Source organism: Jaculus jaculus, chromosome 14, assembly GCF_020740685.1.
Source record: "Jaculus jaculus isolate mJacJac1 chromosome 14, mJacJac1.mat.Y.cur, whole genome shotgun sequence".
Taxonomy (NCBI): Eukaryota; Metazoa; Chordata; class Mammalia; order Rodentia; family Dipodidae; genus Jaculus; species Jaculus jaculus.
Genome location: NC_059115.1, coordinates 22,811,164 through 22,827,546, shown reverse-complemented (window position 1 = coordinate 22,827,546; position 16,383 = coordinate 22,811,164). Strand labels below are relative to the sequence as shown.

The 16,383-nt window shown below is 49.3% G+C and overlaps 1 protein-coding gene and 1 pseudogene across 3 annotated transcripts in view; one reads left to right on the top strand and one right to left on the bottom strand.

Moving 5' to 3' along the window:
• The window catches only part of Jakmip1 (janus kinase and microtubule interacting protein 1), a 122,692-nt gene that overhangs the window by 58,508 nt on the left and 47,801 nt on the right, over positions 1–16,383 (bottom strand). For all 3 annotated transcript variants that reach the window (XM_045133648.1, XM_004669836.2, XM_045133649.1), the window contains exons 2-3: positions 10,553–10,818; positions 5,811–6,305 (exon numbers count right to left, since the gene is read on the bottom strand). In XM_045133648.1, the coding sequence (XP_044989583.1) occupies positions 5,811–6,305; positions 10,553–10,681 (624 nt within the window). In that variant the 5' untranslated portion in view covers positions 10,682–10,818. The remainder of the gene's footprint in view (positions 1–5,810; positions 6,306–10,552; positions 10,819–16,383) is intronic.
• LOC101617756 lies at positions 13,905–15,316 on the top strand (annotated as a pseudogene).

Below are 16,383 nucleotides of genomic sequence, written 5' to 3'. Positions count from 1 at the left end.
TTATAGTGCAGCATGCCCGCAATGTTATGTGCATTTCTCACAATCAGCGCAGCTGAGAAACTCGTCGGGGGCTTGTTATGCCAGATCCCCTTTCAAGAGTTCTTCTACCTGACTATTCTTCTTAATGTTTATGATCTGAACAGTTTTTTAAAAACTATTTATTGACAGCTTCCATAAATATAGACAATATATGATGATAATCCCTTCTCCCACCCTCTCTTTTCCCCTCCCAGACCCTTTTCCATTGAATACTATTCTTTTTACCCTGTCTATTTTGGTTGAAACCCTTGATGTTAGACCTTGATACCAACACCTTCCCCTTCTATTATCAAGGTCTGTGTAGGTAGTGTCAGGCATTGCGAGGTCATGAATATCAGGAGCAAATTTTTATGTGGGATATGCCTTGGATATGCCCCTCCAAGCCTGCACTGTGAGGGTCTCTTTCATTGTACCTCTGGTGAGTGGAACTTTTTTGATATATATATATTTATTTGGAGAGGTGAGTGGAAATTCTTAATGTCCAGGTTGCAATCTTTTCTGAACAATGTATTTATGAGTGGTATAATTAGACTCTGGTGAGACCATGAGAAGTCTCTAGTCAACTTTAAATGAATCTTTGTAGATATGCAATGCAGGGTCAGTATTCTCATATTCTTTCTCCCTTACAAATATCTAATTGTCCCAAAAATGTTTAGTGAAATGCCGTCCTTCCCCTACCAAATTGCAGTGGCATCTTTTTCTTAAGTTAAGATGCATTTGTATGTCTCTTTCTGGACATTTCTCTTTCCTTTCACCCACCTCCATCTTTCAGCCTGTCTGCCTCATCCACTGGAGCTTTTTGGAGCAAGCTTTGTTGTAAGTCATATGATATCTCCATATTTTTTTCTTCGAAGTTGACTCCCAAGGGCTGGAAGTGTGGCTTTGTAGTTCTAGAAGTGCTTCCCAAGCATGCACAAGGCCCTGGGTTCAATCTTCAGCAGCACACACAGATTCACACAAAAAAAACATGATTTAACATTCTTTAAATTTTTATATCAAGCTTAGCATCTCTTGCCAATGTCTACAAAAACAAAAAGCTAGGGTTTGGTAGAGCTCATACTGAATCCACAGGTCAACTGTGGAAGAGTGATATCCACACTGTAGACCTCGCCAAGGAAAGTGGCATCTATATTTATTTAGACCTCCTTTAATTTTTCTCAGCAGCATTTTAAAGTTTCACAACAAAAATATTATACAACACTCACTATACTACAAATGCTAGTTTTAGATCTTTCACTTTCCAGTGGTCTGTTGTTAGGATACAGAAACAATTTATTTCTGGATGTTTACCTTATTTCAAGAGACTCTGATAGACCCACCTGTTGGTTCTGAGTATTTGTGTTGTCATAGTCAACATGGGTCCCATCAAAATTCATACACCAGAACTTCACTGCCAAGCTGGTAGCATTAAGACATGGGGTCTTGAGGAAGTAATGAGATTAGGGAGCTCATGAAGGAGGTAAGAGGAAGTGGTGTGCCTCATTTTTGCCTGTCCATGCCTTCTACTGTCTGAGGACACAGAGTGAAAGCTGCTATCTTAGAAGCCTGGACCAGGCCCTCTCCATGCATCTTGGATATCCTCCCATGCCAAGAACTGAATTTCTCTTGCTCGTATTACCCAGTCTGTGGTATGGCAGACTAGAGCAGGCCCTGGAATTTTCCATCACCAGCACAGCTGATGCAAATAATCAGCTTTTCATTTTTCCTCATCTCTAAAACCCGAATTTTTGCATTTGACTTTCTAGCCAGTATACCAGTGAACAGAAATAGTGACAATGTCACTTCGTTTTGACATGAACCTGAGTGGGAAATGTTAAATATTTCATCATTATTATGTACACTGTAGGTTTTTGTTTGTTTGTTTGGTTGGTTGGTTTTTGGTTTCTCAAGGCAGAGTCTCACTCTAGCCCAGGCTGACCTGGAATTCACTATATAGTCTTAAGCTGGCCTCCAACCTACAGCAATCCTCCTACCTCTACTTCCATGTGCTGGGATTAAAGGTGAGTACCACCAGGGCTGGCTTACTGTATTTCTCAAAAGAATAACTTATCAGCTCAGGGAATTCTGCCTTACTCCTGATTGGTTGAGTCTATACCATGAAGTTGAATTTGATAAGGAAGGTGTGGTGGAATTTGAATAGATGGCCCCCAATATATTCAGTTGTTTTATTTGTTTGTAGTTTGCATCTGCAGCCACCTGGCTCCAGGCAGTGTCACTGGGTGGATCTTAAGGTGTGATGGTGAGTTTCAGATTTCAATCTATGCAAAGTGTGCCTAGCTGGAGTTACTCAAGTGTGCTGTGTGGCTTTTGGCATTTTGGCTTGTGCTTCTCTCTCGCTCTCTCTGTCTTCTTGGATCTGAGAAGGCAGGCTAGCTTCTTCTGCCATTTATGGAAATTCCCCTGGATCTGTAGGCGTCAATAAATACCCCTTCCTTCATAACTGTGCCTGGTATGGAAGTTCATCTCAGTGAACCTGAAGCTGTCTGCTACAGAAGGCATCTAATAAAAGACCATATAGGTTTATTCCTCCTTTATTATATCACTATATTAAATGGTGCTCAGTGATTTTATAAAACATTTCTAATAAACATTAACCAATCTTTGTATTGCAAAGATAAAGTCAACTTAGTCCTGGTTTATTTCCCTATATTCCTGGATTTGATTTGCTAATAACTGATCCATATGTTTAAGAAACAACGCTCTAAGTCTCTCTTCACACACCACTGGTTTTGGATCGGAGTATGCTGGCTTCATGGAAGAGCTGCAGTTTAAGAAACAACCCTCTAAGTCTCTTCACATACCACTGGTTTCGGAATCGGAGTATGGTGCCTTCAGGGAAGAGCTGCAGTTTAAGAAACAACCCTGTAAGTCTCTTCACATACCACTAGTTTTGGATCGAAGTATGCTGGCTTCTGCAGGACGTGCTTGCTTCTTCACTTTCTGGAAGATGCTGGCTACCAATGGATGATAACCTTGACTCTCAACATGTCCTAGAAGACACTCCACTGGGAGCTGTGTATCACAGTGCTTCCAGAGATGTTTAACAGATGGAAGACCCACCCAACCTGTGGCAGTGCCATCCCATGAGCTGTAGTCGTTGGCAGAATAAAAAGGAGAAAATGAGCAGCGCACCATGCCCCCTTCGCTTGCTGACTGCAGGTGGGATGTGACTGGCTGCCTCACGCTCTTGCCACTGCGGCTTCTCCACCACAGCGGCCTGTTTCTCACTTGAGCCAAAGTAAACTCTTCCTTCCCTAAACTGCTTTTGCCAGGTATTTGGTCAGAGTGATGAGAAAGGAACAAATACAGCTAGGATCCACTTTATGTCTTCCTAAATACTTGGAAGAATTTACCTCTAAAGGCACTTGGGCCTGGGCTGTTCCTATGGAAAGACAATAAATTAGGCTTGCTTATCTTGCACAGCTATAGTATTACTCAGATTTTCTGCCTGTGGTGTCGAGGTGGTGCGGTAGTCTGAATGTGACTGTCCCCCTAGCCTCATGCTCGATCCCCAGTTTGGGAGGTGGAGCCTTGACGTAGGAGGTGCACCTTTGGGCACTGGAGTGTCATAACCCAAGTCAGGTTTGGCAGAGTCAGCTCATTCTTGAAGTTAGCACCCAACTGCTGAGGTAAGCAGCGACACCCAGCTGCTGCTCTGCCACACAATGAAGAAACTCCCCCTTGAAACTGTAAGCCTGAAATGAACCAGTCTGGCCCATAAGCTGCTTCTGGTTGGGTGTTTTGTCCCAGAATGATGGTAACTGCAAGAGCTGGGTCAGACAGCTTGCTCAAGGCCTATGCTATTTCCTCAAAGGCTCCCTTCAAGTTCACTGTTCTGGGGCTGGAGAGATGGTTTAGTGGTTAAGCGCTTGCCTGTGTAGCCTAAGGACCCTGGTTCGAGGCTCGATTCCCCAGGACCCACGTTAACCAGATGCACGAGGGGGCGCACGTGTCTGAAGTTCGTTTGCAGTGGCTGGAGCCCTGGCGTGCCCATTCCTTCTCTCTTCCTATCTGCCTCTTTCTCTTTCTCTCTCTCTCTCAAATAAATAAATAAAAATGAACAAAAAACTAAAAAAAATTTTTTAAAAAGTTCACTGTTCTGTGCTGTCCACTGTGCATTCAACCGTAGATGGTGTTTCCATTTCATTCTCTACAGTGGTGACCTGCAGGCACTTTTCCCTTCATTACTCTGCCAGAGATGTATCAATGTTTAACTTCTGAACTTGTTCCTTTTTTTAGAGATTTTACTGTAGAGAGTCTCACCACTGTTGCCCTCATCGTTTCTAGAAATTTAGTCCATTGTTGGGTTTGCTTCCTATAAGGAAGTTAGTTAACTTTTAAGCAATTTTTTGTGTCTAAAACATGTTTTGTTAGGCAAACTAGTTTCTTGACAGAGGAAGACGGATTGTGAAGGGAGGCTTCTCTGATGAGTGTGACACCAGAGTACAAAGAGCCACGCTCTCAGGTTGCCCCAGCAGTGTGCTGTGGGCTTGATGGCACTGGGTAAATTGTTTCTCTGGCTGTATTTGTATTCACATGTACGCCCAACACTTACAGATGCTCCTCTACGTGTCCATCACTTACAGATGCTCCTCCTTTACATGTCCATCACTTAGAGACGCTCCTTGTCTACGTGTCCGTCACTTAGAGACGCCCCTCGTCTACCTGTCCATTACTTAGAGATGCCCCGTCTACGTGTCTGTCACTTAAAAATGCTTCTCACCCATACACCCCATCTCTCAGAGACACTTCTTACAACTATAACTGTGGTGTTGTCTATGTCTCCTTGCAACCTTGAACATAGTTTTCTTTGGCATATTTTAGTCACTAAACTCTACCAAGTTAAACTCTGGATTATGAAGCACACCTTTCTTCAGCATTACTTTGTGCCTTAAGTCTCACATCATGTGGTTGAGCCAATTCAATGTTTGCACATTCTTTCACATTCTACCCAGCCCTGTCCTTGGTGCAGATATGTAGTCTTCATGAATGTCACTGATTCTGCAGCCCGTGCCACCCTGTTTCATGTCCCGATGAGCACATTAGCATTTGCTGTAGGCCCTTCCCTCTACGGAGCTGCTTCCTGTGTCTAGGAAGTCTGTGGGAAGTATCACATCACTCTGCCTTGCAGACTGGGCTCACTGGCCCCCACCATTATGCATCACCAGAGCTTAGAGAATACTCTGTGGCAAGCTGCTCAATCTGGAGGAACCTGTTCGCTGCCCCCACCATGAAGGCTAAGCATTGTCCACTTCCCTCAACCCCAGTGGAGCACTGCCTGGGGAAGCACATTCTCCACCCACCCAAACTCAGAACGGGGCTGGGTTAGTGGTGACCACCGGTGCCGTGAGGTCTGCAGGCTTCCTTCCACTGCCCTTTGAAATGTAGTTCATCTGAACAGCACGATCCCAGAGCCCTGAATATCTTTAAAAGTTTGATTGTTTGCAATTTATTTCATGTGTTGCAGGCAGCCTTCCTAAACCACCACATCTTACCAGGAGGCAGGCCCCCACTCCTAGTTTAGGTGGACGGACAAATGACCTTTAGTTCACTGTCCCATTCTTTCCTATTGTTTGCTGATCCACCAAGAACACAACCCAAGTCAAAAGAGACCTGCCAGTTTAAGCTGCCCTAGGACCCACGGATTGCTGGGACTCTGTTGGCACCCCAGCACCTCACGCCAGTGTCAGAACCTCTACGTGAAACGTGTGTAGGAAGGAGGGGTACTGTGGAGCCGGGATTGCTAGGATGCAAGGTGCCTGAAAACATACCAGCCTGCGGATGTCACGCTCACATTCGCGCTTGATGCGGTGCACCTCATCCTGGTGCGCCTGATAGGCAGCTCGCAGGTCAGCTGCCTTGGCCTTGTCGGCCTGCATGCAGTTGCTGAGTGCCTCCTCGGCCTGCTTGCGTGCGGCCTTAAGCTCTAGGATCTCCTGCTGCAGCCGCAAGCGCTCACCGTCGAACGCCCTGCGTGCCTCCTCACGGGCCTCGGCCAGCAGCGCGGTCTTGACCTTGTCGGCCGCACCGTCCCGCAGCACATTCAGCGTGGCCTGCAGCCGCTGCAGCTCTCCCTCCTTGATCTTGGCCATGCGCGCAGCCTCCTGTTCATGCTGCCGGATGAGCACCTCCCGCAGCGCCTGCAGCTCCTTGGTCTTCTCCTCGTGCAGCTTGGCCTTGAGCTCCGAGATGTAGGCCGTGTGGCGCCGCTGCTCCTGCTCACGCTCCAGCTTGGCCTCCTGCAGCCGCTCGCGCAGCTTGCCCACCTGCAGCCAGAAAAGGAGCGGGGTCAGCGCGGGCCGAGGACTGGCACGCCCGTGGGGCACGGCCTCGGGGCCACCCTCTCCAGGTCCTCATGTTCCCACAGCAGTGCTGCCCCATACAAGCCCCACGTACGATCCTCCCCACTGCAGCATGTGTTGACATTGTCCCAAGAAATTATTGAAAAAGACAGCCAAGCCTTAGACCTCTTCAATTCTGAGACTTAAGAGGAAAGACAAGGTTCACACACCAGAAAAACATTTCTCATGAAAGAGCAGACTCCAAACAGAAAGAAAAACACTGCTACTGTCTCCATACAGAGCAGCTGGGTTAAGAGGGGCTCAGGGTACCCAGTCATTTGGAGGGAGGGAGGAGGCCAGGAGCCTAGGGGTCTCTCTGGCTCTTCCCTTCTCTTCTCTCTCCCTCCCTCTGTGTGTGTGTGTGTTGTGCGTGCGTGCTCGGTCACAAAGCTACCAAGGCTGAAGCTTCTTGGGGGCACCTAGCTCCAGCTGAGCATGTCTCATCCACAAACCTTTCAAATCCCACCCGCAGAATGGACCAAAGAAGCCTTTTCTTAAAACAGTCCAAAGCGCTATACTGAGCTTTTCGCTTCAAATACCCCGATGCACACATGCCCCGGAGGCCTTCCATTCTCCTACCAGGGGGCATCAATGAACTGTGACCTACTGTCTGATTGACAAGCTGCTTCCACAGGAAATGGCAATGTTCCCTTGGGTCACGCTGTTCATAGCAGACTCTGGTAAAATTAATTTTAGGTGAATTTGGTGTTACCTGGGTTTTGACACTTGCTTTCTTCTCACAGCAGGAAACAGAATACCAGAGAGAGATGCATCCCAGAATTGGTTACCTCTTAACATCACATGCAATCATAGAAACTACATGTGTGACCCGCCACCCCTGGCCACCTCCCCAGGGTGGACTCAGAGCTCTCCTGGAGGATGTAGTGTCAGGATGCCAGGAATTAAATGTCATATGAGTTCCCCAGTCAGGAGCAACATGCTTCTGGGACTTTTCTTCCTCGTGTTGACAATGATCTGGCCACAAGGATAGAAACCTAGTTAGACCTCAGGACTGTTCTGGTGAGCTGCATTCCCTGGGTTATCAGCCTAACCTCTGCCATGGCAACTTTTCTGTGTCAACGTGGATGGGCCAATTGTAGGTATAGGTGTTACTATCAAAGTATTTTTAGATGAGATGAACATTGCAATGAGTAGACTGGAGAAAAGAGACAGACCTCTGTTATGTGGGTGGGCTTCATCTAATCAGTCAAAGATCTTAAGAGAAAAAGCTGAGGATCCCTCTGGAAGAAATTCTGCCTCCATACAGCCTTTAGACTCAAGCCACTGCTCTGCCCTGCACACTTCACATTGGCCAACCCCAAAACTGCAAAAGACAATTTCGTCACAAGCCCTTCTGCATATGCACATATGTATTTGTGTGCATATTCATGTACACCTTTATTTTAAATAATATGATACTTGTGTGTTCTTTTTCTCTGCGGAATCGTGATGACACAGCCTCCCAAAAGCCTGTTTTCCCTTCATCAAACAGACCTCAAAGCTGCCTCTTGGAGGATTGGAGGGAGGAAGACAATCCCAAGTGGACACCTGAGCTCTGCTGAGTGGTGCACAGTGCACATTCGATGTGAGTGAGTCCCAGGCGGAAGCACAGCTGCATGTGGGCAGTCTGAGATGGATCTGAGGACTGCCTCCCGGGCAGGGCCGGGGGGCCAGTGCAGACCAGCCAGGTGGTACTGGTGGACAGAATACACCACTGAGATAGACAAAGGCTCTGATTCTTACTCAGTGCATTGTGCTAGTAGTTAAGCATTTTAAATACTATTACAATGTTCACCTCAGAGCTGGGGAGATGGCTCCACGGACAATGAATGTAGTTGCTAAGCAAGCATGAGTACCTGGGTTCAGATCCCCAGAGCCCACGTAAGGCCAGATGCTGTAGCACTAGTGTCTACGATCTTGGAGTGCTTACAGCAAGAAGAGGATGGACAGGAGAGTTTCCAGAAGCTCGTGGGCCGGCTAGCCTGGTAAATACAGCGGTGAACCAAACCAGAGACTACCTCACACAAGGTGGAGGGCGGGACGGACAGCTGCCGTTGTGACCTAACCTCCACACACATGCCATGGTACACGGGCATCCACACTCGCGCACAAACACACATACACCTCCTCCCCCAAAATGAATGTTAATCTCAGTGGAGTGCTTACTGTGAACACCTGCCTAGATTTGATTTTCCCTTTAAATGAGCTAAGCTGTTGGGGGCCAGGCCAATCTCACTCTTTGACCGACAACTGGCAGACCCTGCCTATGCCTCGCTGCCTCGGGCAGAGCACCGCTGGTGCAGTCGCTCCTCTTTCGGCAAGTCACTGATGATTTATGGCATCCTGGCTGCTCTGAAATTCCACAGCTGCCTAGAGGAGCTTGCACTCCAGATGCAAGGGGCACTGCAACCAAGTCACGATTCCCGCTCCAGCTACAACTGCCTCAGACAACTCACTCCCCAGTGATGGCTGATCTCACTGTCAACGTGACAAATTAGAATCACCTAGGAGATGGTAAGGTATCCCTCTAGGAATATCTGTGAAGCATCTCCAGAGAGAATTAACTGCCGGAGTGGGGAGACGACCCACCCAGAATGTAGGTGGAATCACCTGGCTGAGGCCCGAATGGACTAAAAGAGGGAAAGAGAATGAGGCTGAGCAACAGCCCGCTGCCTCGGCCTGCCACGGCCTCCCTGGGAGCTGCTCTCTCAGCCACGCTTCCCACTGCACTGGACCAAGTCCCCTGCAAGCCAGAGCTAGACCCCACCAACTGAGCTACAGCCCCAGCCGTGACCCTTCAGTTCTCTCATCTATAAAGTTGGGAAAGCCACATCTGGGCCTCACAGACCTGGCAAGGTCATGCCACCTTTGAGGCACCTGGTTCTTCCTGTAAGGTAGACACAAATGCCAGCTCCCACTACTCACCCACTACTGGGGTGAGTGGTCACCTCCAGCCTGCCTGGGACTGTCCTGTTCACTCCCCTGGCACACGGTATCAGATGGGCAAACTGAAGCAGGCCTTGTGGGGTGCCAAGGTTAGTGGTGGATAAGGCAGGAATCCCTGGGGTCTGACTTTGTAGGCAACATCCCCCACAACGGTCGCTGCTGTTGCTCTTCCTGCCTCAAACCTGCCAGCCTCCTAGCGTGGCACTCACCCATCAGCTATGGTGGGTTCCTAGTGGGTGGTTTCCCCTGCCTGGACACTGTCAGCAGCCATGGCTGGCAGGCACTGACTACTGGGCCTGGGGATTGTTTAGTCCAGGGAGGAGGAGGTACCTAAGCCTAAGCTCTGCAAGCTCCTAATACCACAGCGACCTTCTGAGCTGGAAGCTGGATCCCACTATAGACGCACAGATTCCGCCTGAGCCGCAGCACTCAGCACGAAGCCACCTGCTGCTCCCTCAGGGGCCTCCTGCCCTTGCGCTCCGAGTGCCATGGCAGAACCAAAGAGCACCTGCAAGGCTTTAGGGGCAACTTCCACGAAGGGACGAGACCCACTGCTCAACCACGCAGGTACAAGCCCACGCCTCTGTCTGATCTGCTGGCTCTGCCCTCAGAGGAGCCAGGAAGGATCATGGAGGCACCTGGGTGTCAGAGATCGTGGGGCTTTTCATTCTACTGGAGCTGTAGGACAACCCGCAACAGAACAGTCACTGTCCCAAGTGTACAAACTCAGAACAAGGTTTAATGACCTCAGTCACAAAGATCATGAAGCCAGGCAGACTAAGCTAAGGGTGGCCATCAGGTCTGTGCATGAGAAAGCCAGGCCAGCTACCCTGACTATCCGTTGACTGCTCTCCCACAGCATGGGGTCCCGAGCCAGGCATGTCCTGACAAGGTGCCCTAAAGCCCGCACATGACAATGGGGACTCCTCGAGCTCATAGGACAGAGCTGGGCCTGTTCCAAGTTCTTCACAGAGGATGACGTCCTGCCCATAACGCCCTCTACGACTCCCACGTTGCAGGGAGGAGAAAATATGGAGAGCTGTACAGCACAACCAAGGTCACAGCCAGCTGAGGAGAGAGGAAGATGGGTGTCCCACAGGTGCTTTTACCAGGACAAGCAGCACTGACCAAGAGACCAGAAGTAGCCTCACTGGCTGGTGCCGTATGCACAGGGCAATGTTGTCCTTGGTACTCAAGCTGCCCACAGTGGGGACCCAAAGCCCCACCTTGCTCTTTTCCTGCTGGAACTCAATCTGGATGCTGGTCAGCTTGGCCCGGAGCTCCTCATTGGCCATCTGCACGGTGTCTGTCTCCACATCCGGCTTCTCGCCCTTGCTACGGCCCTTTTTAGACATGTTTGCTCTTGAGCTGAGATGCCGAGGTTCTGAGGTTCACGCCTGCCCACCAGCAAGCAGGGCTGCCAGCTCTGCCACACTGACCAGTCGTACAGGGCTCCTCTCGTTCTCCATGTGGACCACCATCACGTGCAATCCTGGGGAAAGGAGGGAAAACAAGTTAGCAGATGAACTGGGGTGGACATCCCTGACATGGCAATGCACAGCTGGCACTCTCCCACCCACAGGATGCCCAGCACGCATGGGACTGATCTACACACGTCACCTGGGCTACCACAGAATCTCCTGGACGATGCTAAGGTCAGGCTCCTGTTGCTCCAGGACCTGACCCGTATCTCCACTAAGCTCAAAACGGTTGCAGATGCCCACACTTTGAGAATCTCTGCTCCAGTCTTTCCCTTCCTGGGGTGAGGCACCCCATCTAGGCAGCTGTCAGCCTCAGTCTGCAGATCTCAGTGTGTCACCCGGGTGCTGTTTCAATAGGCCAGGGGCTCACCCACACCTGGAGTATGCAGCAGGGGGCTGCAGAGAATCTGCTCTGCCATGGGCACTCTTGGGAACTCTGGAGCAGGGCAGCACCACACAATTTGGAATGGGTATTGGGTCTCATAGGGTCAGTAGTTCCTCCCCGACAGGTAAATGATGTTACATATGCGGAAAATGAGGCACACAGCAGCTGAGCACAGGCCAGGTCGTGCAACCAGTAAGAGAGGAAGTAATATTAACCTGATTAAGGTCTGCAGATTGAAGTGGGAAGGGAGGTCTGCTCCCAGATTTCCCTGCTCCCAAAACGTCCCTAACCTACTACGTGTGCTTAGGTTATGGTGGTGTTCTGGGATTCTGTCACCTAGGGCAGGGATACCAAGTAAGAACAAAAGGACATTCCAGTGTATAAGTGGGTCAACTTTGGGAGACAGGGCAGAGGAGAGGAAACTGACAAGGAAGCAGAGGCTATGGCTTGGAGGCGAAGCATCCCCCACGGGCTCATGTGTTGCAGGTGGGGTCCCCAGCTGCCAGGTCCCAGGCAAGGATACTTGGGAAGGTAGGGCCGAGCCGGGCAAAGCTCCTGGCCTTTGGTACCTCGCTTTCTGCTTCCTGTCTGCCATGAGACGAGCGGCCTCTGCCACACACTTGTGTTGCTGTGATATTCTGTCTCATGTCAAGCCAGAATCAACGGGGCCCAGGATCAGACTGAAACCATCATAAGCCAGAAATGATTCCTTCCTTTAAGTTGTTCTTGGGCCTTGGTCACAGCTATGGAAAGCTAAACAGCACAGAAGATCATCAATAGGAAGCCCGCAGATAGAGAATAGAAAACCAGAAAGCTAAGAGAAGAAGTCGTATCTAAATAACACCGGGACACTCCCGAGAAGTGCTGAACACAGGAACCTGATTGGCAACATGCAATTAGTAAGGCCGCAGCTTCTAGAAGACACAGAGCAGGATGCAGGGAGAGGGAAGCGCGTGTGTGTGGTGATGGGTCACTGCTTGGGCACCCAGCTGGCTGTCCACGCTCAGTGCTAGAAGCGTAAGTCAAGCCCTGGGGTGTCAGGTAACTGTCCCACCTAGCAAATCTGCTTGGCCATGAGAACAGCTAGCCCTCCATGTGCCTTCTGCATAGAAGAGCATCGTGTGTCCACAACACCAGGAGTTCATCCCAGGGCAACCAGCACCTCACAGACAGACTCCAGAAAGGCACACTCTGTCTTCAGGTAAGCATGCCCTCAGTTGGCAGGACCACCCGTCAGCATAGTCCACAGTTCTCCCACAGTGATTGGGCTGTTGCCTACACCACAGCAGTGCTCAAGACCGGCATCCCTCCCGGGTGCACCCCCCCACCCCCTGCCCTGACGAGCAGGAACTCGGGTGGTGTGTGCTTTCCTATGTCATCCTGTGGCCACACCAGGACTGTGCGTGCAGAAGGGACTAGAGACTAGGCACCAACAGAAGACACACGGGGAGGTGCGTCCCTCCAGCACACCTCTTAGTCTTAAGGGACAGACTCCATAAATCCCGTCACAGTGGCCTGAAAGCCAACTGCATGCAAGGAAGGTTAAGTCACAACCAGTGAAAACACTGGGAGTGCAAAGCCAGTATCACTTTTGATCTGAATTCCTACAACACACAAGTGTTCATGCACTTACTCAGTCCTACACTAAACCACAAAGGAGAGAGGGAGAGGGAGGGAGGAAGTGAATCACACTTGCAGCTTCCGGCTGAGCAGTGACTTGGAGGCCATGGCTCCCTGTCCACAAGGTAAGAGACACCCAGCGAGGCCCAGGGAGGCCTCCAACAACACAGGCTACCTACAAGGCACTTGGTTGCTCAACAGAAGTGATGTCAAGGGCCTATCGCTAAGAACAGCACACGCTTTGGTTGCAGGACATCAAGCTGGAACTGAGCTAGAAGCCTCCTTCCTGCTGGCAAACTGCTCATAATACTGGAAGTGCTGCTGGTGGGGAAGTCAATAGTCAACAGATTACCTGAAAGTGCATACTGCAAACTCCAAGGTGAAGTCCCTTAAAACATTCTGAGACATACAAATGACATACTTATGAAGAGAAAATGGAAACACAGTGAACCGCGGGAGGCAGGCAGCTTGGAAGACAAACACTGACAAAGAACCAGGGCACAGATTCCTTGTTTTGTTTTTTAAGAATGTGCTTTTTAAGAATGTGTTTGGCCAGGTGTGGTGAAGGGACCCTTCTCCCCAGCACTGGAGTTAACGGTGCAAACCACACCCGGCATTCTGACATAGGCTCTGGGCACTTTGCCCACTGAGCCCGCTGGCCAGTCTCCACATGAGAACTTTGCTCTGTGCACGCTGTCATGTCAGGCAAGGCCAACCAAGACTGCCTGAGACACGTCGACTCAGATTTGAGGCTGGTGAGCATTATGAACGGCAGTGGTTTTACCGTGCGTGCAGTGTTCTGCTGATACAGAAGCATTACAAACACAAAGACTTTAATATTTTCTTATTCTCATTCCATAGCATGTATCAAATTAATAAAGCTTTGGATTGCACTGTGTCAGAATGTGGGGGTTTCAAAAATTACTGTTGGCCGGAAGCCGCTCCCCTGTGATGCTGCGGACCCTGAGCGGCGGCCGCAGGTCCAGGCGCCGTGGCTGCGGAGCTGACCTGGCCGCTGCGAGGCTCTGGCGGCCCGAGTGCACCTAGTCGGTGTGAGCCGGGGGTGAAGTCCCGGACCCCGGGGCACTCGCTCAGGTAAATATTTCCATAACCTTATGGAGAGAAAGGACTTTGAGACATGGCTTGATAACATTTCTGTTACATTTCTTTCTCTGATGGACTTGCAGAAAAATGAAACTCTGGATCACCTGATTAGTCTGAGTGGGGCAGTCCAGCTCAGACATCTCTCCAATAACCTGGAGACTCTCCTCAAGTGGGGCTTCCTCAAACTCCTTCCCTTGGAGCTCAGTTTTATTTGTTAAAGTGGCTCGATCCTCAGACTTTACTCACGTGCTGCCTCGTCTCTAAGCAGTGGAATAAGGTGATAAGTGCCTGTACAGAGGTGTGGCAGACTGCGTGTAGAAATTTGGGCTGGCAGATAGATGATTCTGTTCAGGATGCTTTGCACTGGAAGAAGGTTTATTTGAAGGTTATTTTGAGAATGAAGCAACTGGAGGACCATGAAGCCTTTGAGACCTCATCATTAATTGGACATAGTGCCAGAGTGTATGCACTTTACTACAAAGATGGACTTCTCTGTACAGGGTCAGATGACTTGTCTGCAAAACTATGGGGTGTAAGCACAGGGCAGTGCATTTATGGTATCCAGACCCACACTTGTGCAGCGGTGAAGTTCGCTGAACAGAAGCTTGTGACAGGCTCCTTTGACAACACTGTGACCTGCTGGGAATGGAGTACCGGAGCCAGGACCCAGCACTTCCGGGGGCACACTGGGGCAGTGTTTAGTGTGGACTACAATGATGAACTGGGTATCTTGGTGAGTGGCTCTGCAGACTTCACTGTGAAAGTATGGACTTAATCTGCTGGGACATGCCTGAACACACTCACTGGGCATACGGAGTGGGTCACCAAGGTAGTTTTGCAGAGGTGCAAAGTCAAATCTCTCCTGTATAGTTCTGGAGATTATATTCTCTTAAGTGCAGACAAATATGAAATCAAGATTTGGCCAATTGGGAGAGAAATCAATTGCAAGTGCTTGAAGACGTTGTCTGTCTCTGAAGATAGAAGTATCTGCCTTCAGCCAAGACTTCATTTTGACAGCAAATACATTGTCTGCAATTTGGCCCTTGGTCTCTATCAGTGGGACTTTGCCAGTTATGATATTCTCAGGGTCAAGACACCTGAGGTAGCAAACTTGGCCTTGGTTGGCTTTGGAGATGTCTTTGCCTTGCTGTTTGACAACCGCTACCTGTACATCATGGACTTGACGACAGAGAGCCTGATTAGCCGCTGGCCTCTGCCGGAGTACAGGAAATCAAAGAGAGGCTCCAGCTTCCTGGTAGGCGAAGCGTCCTGGCTGAATGGACTGGACAGGCACAATGACACAGGCTTGGTTTTTGCCACCAGCATGCCTGACCACAGTATTCACCTGGTGGTGTGGAAGGAGCACGGCTGACACCATGAGCCATTGCCACTGACTGACTTTGGATGCCAGGGCTGTGGGTTTTGGGTGCAACCTCTGTGGCAGCCGACTGCATGAACCAAAGTTCTCACCTAATGGTATCATCATGCAGTGCACAATCATTTATTGATGTTATCCAGGGGCCAGGGCTTGGGCAGGGGAGGGCTTGTTTTATTGACATAACCGCAGCATGCTAATGGGGCACACCGTTGACTTCATTTGTACTTAGTTATGTTAGTCAGTATAAGAGGATACATTTTAGGGTTTGTCATTCTTGAGTGGAATACTGGTTTTAAGTAAAGAAAGTTAAATGAAAAAAATTACTGTTCAATTGCTGACTTCAATTGTAAAAGAACTATAAAATGGAGTTTGGCTTGGGTTGGAACAGAATTTCCAACAATTTCTGAAGTGGCCCTCTATGTGCGTCTGCCATTTTGTACCACATGTCTATGCAGAGCAGCGCTCTCAGCACCACGGACCTCTATAAAACAAAAATATCGATCTACTCTGAAAAATGTTGAAGACACTCTATGGCCTCCAGTATTAAACATTCCACCAGGGTGTAATTCCTTCTGTAGAAATAAATAAGCATATACTCCTCGTCAGTTTGCACATTTGCTTTCATCCTTAGAATACAATAAATCATATAGCCAGCCCACCCTCCACCCACCTGTCATGAGGGCTGATGTTGACTATAACTTTGCTACGTCCACGGCGACCTCGCCTGTGTAGCAAGCAGAAATGCTTCTGCACTGGAAGAGAGCTGAGGACAGAGGGCCAGCACTCCTCGGAGGGATGCCCCCGGTGACCCCTTGGCAGTCGGTTACTGTAAAGGTTCCTGCTGCCCATGAAGTCATGACGACCTAATTGCTGGCACCATTGAGCTGTTTTCTGCGCTCTGTTTCTCTTCTGCTCCTTCTAGTTGTTTGTCAAAGAACAGCTAGTTTCTATGCTACACTTACTATTAATCTTGCACGCAATCAGAGTACAAAAAACAATTTGAGTATTGAATGTGCCCCTCCTATGATTAGGGCAATGGAGGATATGTATAACTCTACTAGGAATAAAAGATTAACTCTAGAACAGTTT